The sequence below is a fragment of the Nicotiana sylvestris genome, chromosome 7 (assembly GCF_000393655.2).
Source record: "Nicotiana sylvestris chromosome 7, ASM39365v2, whole genome shotgun sequence".
NCBI classification, from domain to species: domain Eukaryota; kingdom Viridiplantae; phylum Streptophyta; class Magnoliopsida; order Solanales; family Solanaceae; genus Nicotiana; species Nicotiana sylvestris.
The window spans coordinates 113,334,346-113,346,834 of record NC_091063.1 but is presented as its reverse complement, the minus strand read 5'-3'; the positions used below and the strand labels follow the sequence as shown (position 1 = coordinate 113,346,834).

The following is a 12,489-nucleotide window of genomic DNA, read 5'->3' as shown; positions in this document are numbered from 1 at the left end:
AACTGCTAGCTTATCCTCTTTCTTAGCCAACTTATAATGCTCCCGATTCACCTTTTTCTCCTCCTCGTCTACACTTTCCACCAGCTTTAGATACGCTGCTTTCTTGGTATCCACTTTTCCTTACACCTCTTTATTCCACCACCAATCTCCCTTGTGACCACTAGAATAACCCTTTGAGACCCCTAATACCTTTCACGCGGCTTCTCTAATGTACTGCGCAGTCATGGTCCACATAGTGCTTGCGTCCTTACTACTCCTCCAAGCCCCCATAGTCACCAGCTTGACCCCCAACTCCTGCGCTTTAGCTTCCGTCAAGGCTCCCCACTTTATCCTATGTTGGCTATACATCGCCCTCTTCCTTATGATGTCAAGGTCCATGACCAGGAGCCTATGAAAGGTCGAGAGGTTCTCACTTGGGATGACCTTTCAATCTGTGCAAAGACCTCTATCGGACTTCCTACAGAGTACACAATCAATCTGAGTCTCAGCCACCGAACTCCAGAAGGTGACCAAGCGCTCCATCTTCTTCGGGAAACTCGAGTTTGCTATTGGAAGGTGATAAGAACAAAAATTAAATTAACATATGCATTACTGACTTGCAGTAGGTGAACTTAACAGAAACTAACTTATCATTCAGTTTAGACAGTTTAATATAATAGATTTAAAACTGATTATTTCTTTTCTTAACAAGTAGCATATCTTAAAAGATATTCTTCCAGTATATCAACTATTAAGTAACACTTTCATGATTTAAATTCTATATGTGAATGTGAGTTACAACATCCTTGGCTATAAAAGATCAAAACCGCAAGCATTTTATGAATTATGTTCATGTGTTGTTAAGGATCAAACGCCTATTTTCAAGATTCTTATAGTGCAAAAGGCGAAACTAGAACTAGTAACATTTTTAGAACAGACTCCAAATCACAAACATATCTGGACAAAAATTAATTGAATCAGTGAAACATTAACACAAAGAGATAGAAAGCTAAAAAACTAAATGGTTCACATCCACTTAAATCCACAATTCAAACATAACTACTTTACACTTTAATTAATAGGGATTTTCTTTCAATATAGACGGCTGTATGAACTTTCAGCATATTATGCTGGAACTCCACTATAGTATATTGTAACTCTAGTATATTATGGTAGAAGTTCACATGTAAAAAATTCGAACTCCTATATAGTATGCTGAAATATATTTCGAATTTTGAACAGTATTTTCATTTAAATTTATTTTTACATGAAAACTGACTAAATTTGATTACTTTAAAAAATATGACGACTTTCCAATTATCACCTGTAAATCTGGCTATTTTTGAATTTCACCCTACTAACCTACAAAATAAAGCCCAAATAAGATCAAATATATAATAAAGCCCAGTCCGCCAGAAAAAGAGGAGAAAAAGAGAACAAGAACGCCCCTGTGTTGAGTAGAAACTGGGAAGAAGAGTAGTAGGGCGAAGAAACTCAGCAATATAAACCAAATAAAAGGCGGCAATTAAGCAACGGCTACATAGCTGCAGGTTGTAAACAAACAGAAGGGGAACACTTATATACCAAGAATAAGGTTATGTACCATTTCCTCTTCATTTTGCTATTTTCCGACTTTTAGTAGCTTTATCACAATATATTGTGCAAATGTTATAGGGTTCAGGGGCTGTTTTGTGTCTGTGTCATTTTATTTGGTAATTGGCTTTATTAGTGCAGTTTCTCTATATTAATTTCAATACTCTTGTGCTACATAATTATAGAGTTGAATTTGTTCTTATTATAATACTCTTGTGCTTCATTATCATGGAGTTGATTTATTCCTAATATTTGTTTTAATTTCGATTACAGATTGGGCTAAATTTGCTGCTTACTATTTCTGTCTGAATAAGGGCCTAGAAGTGAAAATTTCTTTTAGATGCCTGCTCCAACGGGTTCAGGAAACATAAAGCTTAGGAAGAAACTAAAAATTGCAAATGGTATATCCAAAGATGATAAAAAGAGTTGTATAAACCTAGATTCTAATGGAAAAGGAGTTCGAAGAAGTAAAAGAGCACAAAATAGGGAAACTGAAAGTTATGGGGTTTCTCATTCTGGTGGTAATGTATCGAGTAAGAAAGGAATCCGTGTGAAAAGCACGGTGATGTCGAATGCTGCGGAGGAAGTTTATGAGGGAGCATTGAAGGGGAAATCGGGGATTTCTGGTGGGAAAAGGAAGAGAGTTTATGCTCATCGAGATATGGACAAACAAGGAACTTTAGAGGACAGTGCTGGAAGTTCTCGTAGAAGGTCCTCACTCAAATCATATAGAACACGAAAATTGGATTTGGAGACGCAAGACAAGTTTTCTGATCCGAGAGAATCTAGAAAGAAGACCTTATATGGTGAAGCTAGAAGGTCTAACAATAGTAAGTTGTCAGAACAGAGCACACGTAAAATGAATTTGGAGAGGCAAGAAAAGTTCTTCGATTCAAGAGAATCTAAAAAGAAGACTTTATATGGTGAAGGTAGAAGGTCTAACAATTGTGAGTTGGCTAACGAGAGGAATTCTAGGAAGGTGAAGGAGATAAGGGAAGTGAAATATGTTAAGGTGGATGGCTATGGGGAAGAAGAAAATGGTAAAAGAAAATCCAAAGAAAGAGAGGCATTGGACCAGAATAGGAGCAAGCAAATAGCTGAATCTCCTAGTAGATTTTTGAGAAAGAAGGTTCAAGAAAAGAAGAGCTTGGGTGCGGATTCAGATGTATATGACCAAAGGCCAAAGAAGAAAAAGCAAGACATTCGAATAGATCCTCATGATACCTCGAACAAGAGGCTTGATGATGGACTGCCTAGTAAAGGTCAGTATCTGAATCATCTAGTTCCACTGCATTATATCTGCTATTCCCCCTATCGGTATCATGTTCTGTTCAGCTTTCAGCCAACACATCCAGCCATATGAGCCCTCCATTATGAAGGGAAAAAACTGCAGTTGTTTCCTCCTGTCATTGTCATGATTTGGCTCCTTTGCAGGAATAGCTGAAGTTAAAGAATTTCAAGTGGATCAAAATTTTAAAAAAATAACAATGTGTAATTTTTGAGCCTTTTGAAGTTGAAATTTGTAGATTTAGATTTAAATAAAATCTTTCTTCACTCGCTTGAAAGATAATACCATGCTTGTGCTATTTCTTATTCTAAACCAGCCATGACAACCTAGAATCTGTTGCGCTTTCGTCAGTGATTAACATGAATAAAAGTGTGGTAGAATCATTTAAACAACAAGAACTGCTACTAGTTAGGGCATCTCCAACCTTTACCCCATTTTTGGTCCCCAAAATGGAGATTTCCCCATTTTGGGATAACTTACTCCAACCATTCCCCCATTTTTTTCCCCAAACTTTTTTATATTCTTCTCTCTCTTCTATATTATATTATTATTTTTCATTTCAATTTCATTTGTTAATTTCCATTAAACAAGTTCCATCTTTTATTTTTATTAATTTGTAATTTCCATAATTAAAACAATTCTACAATAAAATTAACTTATAATTTTACATAAAAATAATAAATGCACGAAAATTAATTTATCAAAATTATACACCAAAGTTAAGATATAATATTAATATTATAAAGACATTACATAAACATAATTAGGTATATATAAAGAGATAAATTAAAAGATTAAATAATAAATTAATAATAAAAAATTGATGAATACTAATGGGGGAGATGAATAGTGTACCCCCATATTTGAGGGAACACTATTCATCCCCCATTTTGGGGACAAAAATGGGGGAGGGTTGGAGCTAAATTCCCCCAAAAATTTCCCCCATTATGGGGGATGGGGGCAAGGTTGGAGATGGCCTTATGCGTCATTCCTAAGCACGTTGGTTTCTACTATATGAATTCTCACTCTCCATGTCGTTCCATTTAAGCCTGTCTTACTCCAGTATAGTTCATCACGAATTGACTAGCTTTACACTAGTTGTCAACCTACCACAACCCTCATGCTTTATCCAGGCTTAGACCGGAAATGTGAGTAAGCTCACTTAGGTGGAGTTGAAACATCTCTACCTTTTTATTGATGCGTGACTTTACAGTATAAATGGATTTCTTTTACAAAGCTTTAGAGTGTAAAATGATGTTCAAAGAATTAAATAACATACTCCACTTTAATTCATATGTCTTACTTTCCTTCTTGGTTTATTCCAATATTAATGTCACTCTTTCTATATTTAGCAAGTTATTAACAACATTTCCATTTTACCCTTAATGACACTCTCTTATAGGAATAACATGGCATGATTAAGACCACATGATCAAGAGGGTGTTTTTGGTATGTTATACTTTGCATTTTTAAACTTCGTGCGTAACCAAACTAAGACACATAAATTGAAATGGAGTACTTTTATTTAACAAAATTAACTGGTAGGTCTGTAAGAACATGAGCTATGATTCTTGACTACTTAGTTTTTTAATAAGTGGTAGAGGCTTTATTATTTTATTGACCTGGAGCAACTATGTTCCAAAGAAATTAACTTTACTGAAACTATTTTTTTCCTTTTAACAGGAGTGCCTAGTGGTTCAAAGTAGAAAAAGCTTCCTCTACTAGTTTTTAACTCCTTTCTCCAGTATAGAGACACTAATAAGCCTCATGCTTATTAGTTTAGTTATCCTAGCTGTTTCATGTCATGTGATGCTAGTTGATGTTCATCTGCAAGTAAAGTAGATTAAGCTTTTTCTGTCTGAACTCATTTTGTCGCTTTCAGATAACAATAAGGAAAAGCAAGAAGATTCAGCGAAAGATAAAACTGTTGAACTGTCGAAGAATGCACAGTTTCGTGCAATACGCCCTAGTCCATCTATCCTTTCTTTTGTGGAAGACAATGTAATCACTCTTTCCAGGATTTGTATGTTTGATTGCCAATATTGTTAGTGCAGACATCTCAGTGTTCATCATTTCTATCTAGAGTCTAAATTCTTCGAATTTATACTGCAGTTGTTGGGTCGTAGACGCGATATTCAGTTAAAGAGGGCAGGCTATAACATTGAACTCTCTGCTCCCTTAGATAACATTCCTTTCTCAACAAGCTCAGAAAGGGAGCGGATTGAAGAGCCGGTACAATAATTAATAGTATATTTTAGATGATATCAAATCCTTGGCATGTCTTTAGCTCAAAGTTTCACTATAGTATGAAGCCACATATGATGCTGATGTTCTCTTTTCATTCTACTCCACTTATTTTCATAGCTACTGTTTCTGTAGGTATTCAGGAATAAGTTGGAATTTTTTGCTGCAGCTAAGGTTTCCTCGTCATTTCCCCCTGCAGATCTTCCAGAAATTGCTTTTGCAGGTTTACTGATCAGTCCCCTTTCTGTTTTGAATTTTCTTTTCCTTTATGCTTGGCTTGAATACTTGACTTTCCTTTTCTCCTTCTTTTTGATGGCTTTAACACGAGCTTGTGTTTTGTGAAAAATGACACACTATCTTCTTGTCTTTATGCATAATTGGTTGACATTGAAGTCCATCAGTTCAGAAATAATTTTTTTAGTAATGTATCCCTTCACTGTGGTAGAGAAGTTAACTCCGGAAAGTTCAATGTAATATGAATTTTATTATTGTTATTGACATCCCATTTACCTTAACTTTTCATCCTCTTGAAAGCTGCATTTATGGGCCCGTTACTATATGGTCATACCATTTTACAAGTATGCCTTTATAAATAATAATGCATGTTCTACGCGATACCTGTCAAAGAATACACATTTTGGAGTCTTGAAGTAAAACTACCATAATGATGCACCTTGATGTGTTGGTTTAAGAAACATAACAGTAATTAAAATGACCAGGCACACTGATTTCTACTGTCCAAGTTATCTGATGTTAGATTCTCATCTTATCCCCTTTGATGTCACATTCTTTCCATTTGACTGGTGGCTATACAAATCTTTGGCATGCTAGAGTGAATTGATTACAACTTAAACATAAAGAATTCAAGTGAGTGTAAATTTGGGTGCCGCCTATATAATTTTGTTACCTTGAAATAGGAAGGTCAAACGTGGGAAAGTCATCTTTACTAAATGCATTGACCAGGCAATGGGGTGTTGTACGGACATCAGATAAGCCTGGACTCACTCAGGTGATACTGTCTTCCTAAACTGAAGTTTGTTTCCTGAGAGACTATACATGAGAGATAACAATATGCACATTTGCAGAGTATTAATTTCTTCAACCTTGGTTCAAAAATGTGCTTGGTTGACTTGCCTGGATATGGTTTTGCTTATGCAAAAGAAGAAGTAAAAGAAGCTTGGGAGGAGCTTGTGAGTATACGATTAGCTTTGACCTTTCTGATCTTTATTTGTGTTACTTGTTGGATTTGTTGGTACTGCCAAAAGGTTCAGGTTTCTTTGTATTAGTTTTGTAAATGCACCCTCTTTGAATGCTCCAATTTGCAGGTGAAAGAGTATGTTTCTACACGTCTTGGTCTAAAGAGAGTCTGCCTTCTGATTGATACAAAGTGGGGCATGAAACCAAGGGATCATGAGCTCATTGATTTAATGGAGAGGTACAAGGATAATTTTAAATAAATTGTCTCTCCTACCTATGAAAATGATAAAAAAGTTATCTGTCCAATGTTGAAGTTAGCTAGATAAAATGTTGCGTATATTCTACCTTATATGGTGCATTACATCAGCCCATGTCTATGAAAGTCTTCAAAATGATGAACTAAGAAAGCCAGTAGTCTGATATGACTTATTCGGCTCCAAGAGAAACTAAAATTTGTCTAGATAAATCAATTAATTCTTCAGTCTTACTCCCTTCCACATGGAAGAAAAAGGGAAACCTGTACCAAAAAGGGGAAAATAATGTGTTTGCAGATATGATGGACTTCTTGCTTGCGTGATTGTTAGCTTGCTGATGACTTGAGTTTTCAATTTTCTGTCTTAATGTTCAGAGCTCAAACAAAATACCAGATTATTTTAACCAAGACAGACACGGTTTTCCCAATAGATGTGGCACGACGAGCCATGCAAATTGAAGAGGTGAACTTAGAAAAATCTTGTGTCCTCTTTATCTAACCTTTTCTTGTATCATGTAAGTACTGATTTTGTACATGCACTATCTTGCAGAACCTCAAGACATACAAGTCGGTAGTTCAACCTGTGGTACTAAGGGCAGATTTCTTAGCTTTAAATTGAGTTTTGGTGCATTTTTGGTTAGAAAACAATAATACTTTGTTTTGGCTTTCCTTCAGGTGATGGTAAGCTCAAAATCTGGAGCGGGTATCCGAAGTTTAAGAACAGTGCTTTCTAAGATCGCTCGGTTCGTGAAACCATAAATGGTAATCCTCTGCCTTTGGTGATGTCCCTTTCATGTATCCTGATGGATCTAGCATAGTTGATGTATTATTATAACTTGAAAGCAAATCCCTGCCATAAGCTGTAGTCTAGGATAGTGTTTCATGAGTTTTCAACACACGCGTATGCTAAATTCTAGTGTGATGCCTCTTGAGACAGAGATCGGAGCTTTAGCTCGATTCTGATTGCATTTCAACATGGCTTCAGTCTTCTAAGTTTGGCTTATTTCTTGAATAGCTAGTAGAATTTAGATTGGCAAGAAACCTAAGAATTATAAAAAGTGTATGCTAAATTCGTGTGTGGTGCCTCTTGAGATGGAGATAGTCAAGTTTTAGCCCAACTCTTATTTAACATAACCTGGCTGCAGTCTTCTGTTACAAGTTGGCGCGTAACTTGAATAGCTAGTGTTCTGTAGATTTGAATTTTTCTGGTCTCCTTCCCATCAATATCTTTCCTTTTTGCTTGTGTTGCCTCAATGTTCTGAGGTACAACTGAAATATAGTATTAGCCTATCCTAGATTTTTAACTCAGTTAAATAATGACAATCTTGAAAAGAAACAAGTCTTACTTGCCTCTGAGCTAATGAGATGAATGCTGTATGGATGGAATGTATAGGTTTAATTACCTAGCATTTTTGCGCCTAGATCAAGGAAATATTTCAGAGAGCATAATATTTGCCGATTTGGTGATATTTTCTATCATATCAGCTGCAAAGCTCTGAATGTCTACCCAGGTCACATTGTTCAATTCGGGGTAAACTGAAAAGTGTAATGACAGTGCCAGTGGATAAAAGGGAGGTCCTTGTTGTGTTGATTTAGATCTAGTCATTCGGTGTAGATCCCTTTCTTAATTTTCTAACCTGTCTAGTTGTTTTGTTTGGTTCTGTGTCGTTACTAACTTGGTAGTGGGGAGAGGGGACCTCACGCTCCTCTTCCTCTCAGATGCGGTGCAGCTTTGAGTTGTTTGACGGAACTCTTTGACCAATACTTTCTCCTGCTTTCATTTGGTGGATTAATTACCTCTTTATCTTTTCTGGCCATTATATTCATTGTCTAATTGGTTTTGGCTACTTAACTCCGTAGGCGGTTTCATCACATTTGCTCCATTCTCTCTTTTTTATTTTTTTGTGTTTTTTTGGGGGGTGTCCACAGGAGAATCGTTTCGTCAACTTTTACTACTCCATGCATTTGCCCGTTTCAATGAAATATATATTTATGTTTCCTTCAGTTTGTGAATTGGTGCTGATATTATGAGATGTAACTACTGAACTAGTCCATGTCCTTTTCAGCTTGGCTTCAGTGCAGATCACCTGCCACTATCAACTAGAAAGCAATATATCCAAGGATGGGTATAAACTAAATATGTAGTTTTCTCTTGATTGGTGAAGAATGTTTGTAAAAGATGGTGGCTATTGCAATTTTTCATTCCTGACGTTATTTATCTGCACGATCTTCAACTTGGTCCTGTCGGAGAGCTTCATCTTGTTAAATTCTTCCATTTTTTAATCTGAGTTGTTGCTCAGTTCTGCCCTTTGAATGGGTAGTCTACTGGAATCATTTAATATGTTTGAATTCTGATGTTACTTATATTCAGTATCCTAAAGATAGTGGGGGCAGGCTTTTCTTGGTTAGGAAAAAAGTAAAGTGTGTGGTCACTGAAAATGCAGTGTTTCTCCACCAGTTTTCTTTGACTTAAATGATTGTTAGGTTCTCTGTAGCTATGGAAATCCATTGACATTGGAGTTGGTTGAATTGTTCAAATTATAAAATGCCTGGATTCATTGCTAAGCGAACACACATGGGATACGTTGTTGACAATATTGAGATTTTGTTGTAACAGCTGAATAAGAGATCCTTTGACTAGTATGCCTTAACTTGTGATAAGAGTACTTTCATTTGTTTAATATTCGATGGGTGTGTTTGGTATGATGTTTAAAATTTTTCATGTTTGGTTGGCCTCGTGAACTCTTATTTTTTCAATTGAAGGAAAATGACTTCCCTGCTACAAGGAGGAACAATATTTTTAAAAACTCGTTTTCAACCTTCAACCCCACTCTCCACCCCAACCTCCACCCCTCGCTCACCTCCTCTAGCCCCCACTCCTAACCCCCAACCCCACCTCTCCACCACCCCCTCCAAACCACCCCCTCCACACTTGTATCGCCCCACCCCCTATCCTTGCCATCCCGGCCCCTAGACCACGATCTACCACCCTTTTTCCCCTCCTTACCCATTTCGTCTCTCATAGTGTTTGTCTAAATTATATATTTTTTAAAAAATATTTACTGTTATCAAACCAAACTCCAAAAAATAAGTAAGAACAACATTTATATTTCAAGAAAATATTTTTCAGGAAAACACCGAAAATTTGGCACCTTGACAGAGGAAATTACTTATGAGTGCTCACTGCGTAGTTTATGCGATGTTTCAACTTGTAATTTTTTCAGAATTGGCTTTCCCCTTTGGTCATTGGCACTATAATGCTTAGGAAGCGTTGTTTACCAAACTTTGTTTTTGTGTTCGTGGTTTTAGTTTAATATTTCTCTTCTGTGGAAGTTAAGGCTCGTGCTAAAGTGCATTTCGCCACGCTGCTGTAATTAATAATAATGGAATCATTTTACGTATAAAAAAAATTGAGAGTTGAAGATGTGAAGAGAAGAGGAAAACAAACTAGACCAACAAGTAAATTTTTGGGTGAAATATAAGACAGGTCTGCTGTGGTTGTAAAAGTGATTGTATGATACTTGTATAAAGTTTTATGCACGGGACCTGTAAAAGTATTTACATAATTATATCACTTACAAGATTTTGATTGATAAATTTTTGTAAGAAATATTAATTGACAATTTTATAAAAATAATATTAACTTACTATTATAGATTAAGTTATACTGAAAGTGTAAAAATTTGTATGCTCTCTACATATGTTACGTAAGTTTATGAGAAATACATTATTGTTACAGGATTCTAAATATATAGAACGAAAAATGTTAAATAATTTAATAATCTTGCGATGTGAATGATTTACATTTAAGGTTTTTTTGTTGTTGATAAACCAGATACTTAATTAACAAACTAATAATTACAGGGGTGGCGAGTTAGAGAGGCTGCCCAGGTGGTCAACATTATTTGAAATAGGAGTAATTAATTACAGACCAAAGTTTTCCTATTGAAAGTAGTTCCTAGGATGTCTGCCATAATGCATCATTGGCAAACACCGGAGGAACTGCTAAAATCCTAGTTTTGTCAAAAAGCCTTTTCTTTGCTCCTTCCTTAGCTAGTAGATCTGCCACCCGGTTCTGCACTCTAAAGCTATGGCTGATGGTTAGGTTCCCTAACAGTGTCATCAAGGACCTGCATTCACAAACAAAGTTGTCGTAAGGAATATGACCATGTTTTAACATTCTAATGATCTCCCGTGAGTCAGTGTTGATCACAGCGGTAGTCAGATTGTGCTCTCTTGCTAGTTTTAAGCCTTCTAGTAGTGCAAGAAGTTATGCCAGATTATTTCTTATGGTTAGGAAGCCCTTCATATAACCCAAAACCCAGCCACCCGAGTTATTCTTAAATACCCCCCTATGCCTCATGTTCCTGGGCTATTAAAAGAGGAGTCATCAATGTTAAGTTTGAAGTGGCCTTTATTAGGAGGTTCCCATTTAACACTGACGGTGGCCCATTCCTTGTGAGGTTTTTTCTTGGCAAGTATATGGTATTCTATGGCCTGTGCAATGACAATTTTGGTTTGGATTTGTTCCTTCTTATGGTTGAACATGTTATTGTTCCTTGTAAGCCAAATGTTCCAAAAACAGATGGTTAAAAGAAAATGCCAATTTATGAAGTCATTAAACTTCTTATCATTAAGCTTGTTCCATGTTGTATTCCAAGAATCAGGAGTGAATCCTATGTGCATAGATTGGTCAGTAGCACTACTGTAGATGTTGTTCCAAAAAGATTTGCATTGGGACAGAGAAAGAAGATGTGGTCTATGGTTTGCTCAGTGCCATTGCACACTTGACAACTAGGATTGACTTGGAGGCCAATGTTGTGTAGAGACTTATTGGTGGATAGTCTCTTGTGTGCTAGAAGCCAAGTGAAGAATCTTATCTTGTTAGGTGTTTCCAGTTTCCAAATCCAGTTGAAAGATGGACTATGCTCAGAGTGTGTGCTCCACTAGGGGTTAAGTGTGGAGTAAGCTGATTTGGACGAGAAAAGTCTATTGCTAGTGGGTCCCCAGATGAGTTTGTCTTCTTTCACTGGGTTCGGGCTAAGAATAGAGTTGGTGATGGTAAAAGCCAGTTAGGGGAAGGAGAGAGAGTTTAAGTTCTAGTTCCCATTATTGTATATAGAGGAAACTTTGATGTTATCTTCCCTAATAATTTTAGGGCCACTGATGAAGGAGTCAATGGGACCCATGTTAGGAATCCGACACTCAGTTAGGAAGCTCACCCCATTACCATTGTTGACAATCCACCTAGAGGCTTTGTTGCAGATTTTCCAGCCCTCTAAGATGCATTGCTAGGTTCTGGAAGCAGGTTTCCTCCAATTTCTACTCTGGGTACAGTGCTTGGCAATGATTGTTTTGGCCCATAATGAGTCAGGCTTATGAAAGAGCCTTCAGGCTAAGCCTGAGTGGCAAGCCTTATTTTTTAGCTCAGTTTTTTGGATGTCCAGTCCACCATGGGGCTTGGGTTTAGTTATGTCATCCCATCTCAGCAGACACTTCTTCTTTTTCTCAGTTGTGGTACCCTAGATAAAATCTTTTTGGATTTTATTGATTTTTTTGCAAGTGGATATGGGTAGCTTGATTTAGTGCATGATATGGCTTGGGATGCTTGTAATTCTAGGTTTTGCTAGTGTTGTGCGCCCTGCCATGTTTAGGAATCTAGTTTTTCCAGTTTGGAGAGCATGGTGGATTTTGTTATGGAAAATGGGGAATCCAATGTATTTTCTAAAGTTGGTACAAGATTTGATGCCAATGATGTTGGTATATAAGTCCATGTTCTCTTTGGATGTGTTCTTAGATTAAATTACCTTAGACTTAATCATGTTGACTTTCTGGCTCGAGACCAAGTTGAAAGAGTTCAAATTTCTGATGATGGATTCATAATTCTTTCTGTTGGCTCTGGAAAATAGTGTGAGATCATCAACAAAGAAGAGGT

At 36.7% G+C, this 12,489-nt stretch overlaps 1 protein-coding gene across 3 annotated transcripts; it reads left to right on the top strand.

Annotated features, from left to right (window-relative positions):
- Nucleotides 1-1,405: 1,405 nt before the first annotated feature.
- On the top strand, nucleotides 1,406-9,119 carry LOC104211987 (uncharacterized). Of its 3 annotated transcripts, none has more exons than XR_011401007.1 (12): nucleotides 1,406-1,573; nucleotides 1,846-2,834; nucleotides 4,743-4,861; nucleotides 4,973-5,092; nucleotides 5,240-5,327; nucleotides 6,022-6,113; nucleotides 6,190-6,294; nucleotides 6,430-6,539; nucleotides 6,930-7,017; nucleotides 7,105-7,121; nucleotides 7,230-7,316; nucleotides 8,621-9,119. XR_011401007.1 is itself a non-coding variant. In XM_009761156.2 (12 exons), exons 2-11 carry the CDS (start codon nucleotides 1,913-1,915, stop codon nucleotides 7,311-7,313), a joined length of 1,764 nt encoding a protein of 587 aa, XP_009759458.1. In that variant the 5' UTR covers nucleotides 1,406-1,573; nucleotides 1,846-1,912; the 3' UTR covers nucleotides 7,314-7,316; nucleotides 8,621-9,119. The 3 variants fall into 3 exon arrangements, 2 of the variants coding, with proteins under 2 accessions (XP_009759458.1, XP_070006954.1); XM_009761156.2 differs by having other exon boundaries at nucleotides 7,105-7,140; XM_070150853.1 differs by having other exon boundaries at nucleotides 7,105-7,149.
- The last annotated feature ends 3,370 nt before the right edge of the window (nucleotides 9,120-12,489 follow it).

Excerpts from the sequence above, each read along its gene's own strand:
- LOC104211987 (XM_070150853.1), top strand. The coding sequence starts at position 1,913 with ATGCCTGCTCCAACGGGTTCAGGAAACATAAAGCTTAGGAAGAAACTA. Across the intron at positions 4,862-4,972 it reads TTTCTTTTGTGGAAGACAAT|TTGTTGGGTCGTAGACGCGA; the intron begins GTAATCACTCTT and ends TTTATACTGCAG. Across the intron at positions 6,540-6,929 it reads CTCATTGATTTAATGGAGAG|AGCTCAAACAAAATACCAGA; the intron begins GTACAAGGATAA and ends CTTAATGTTCAG.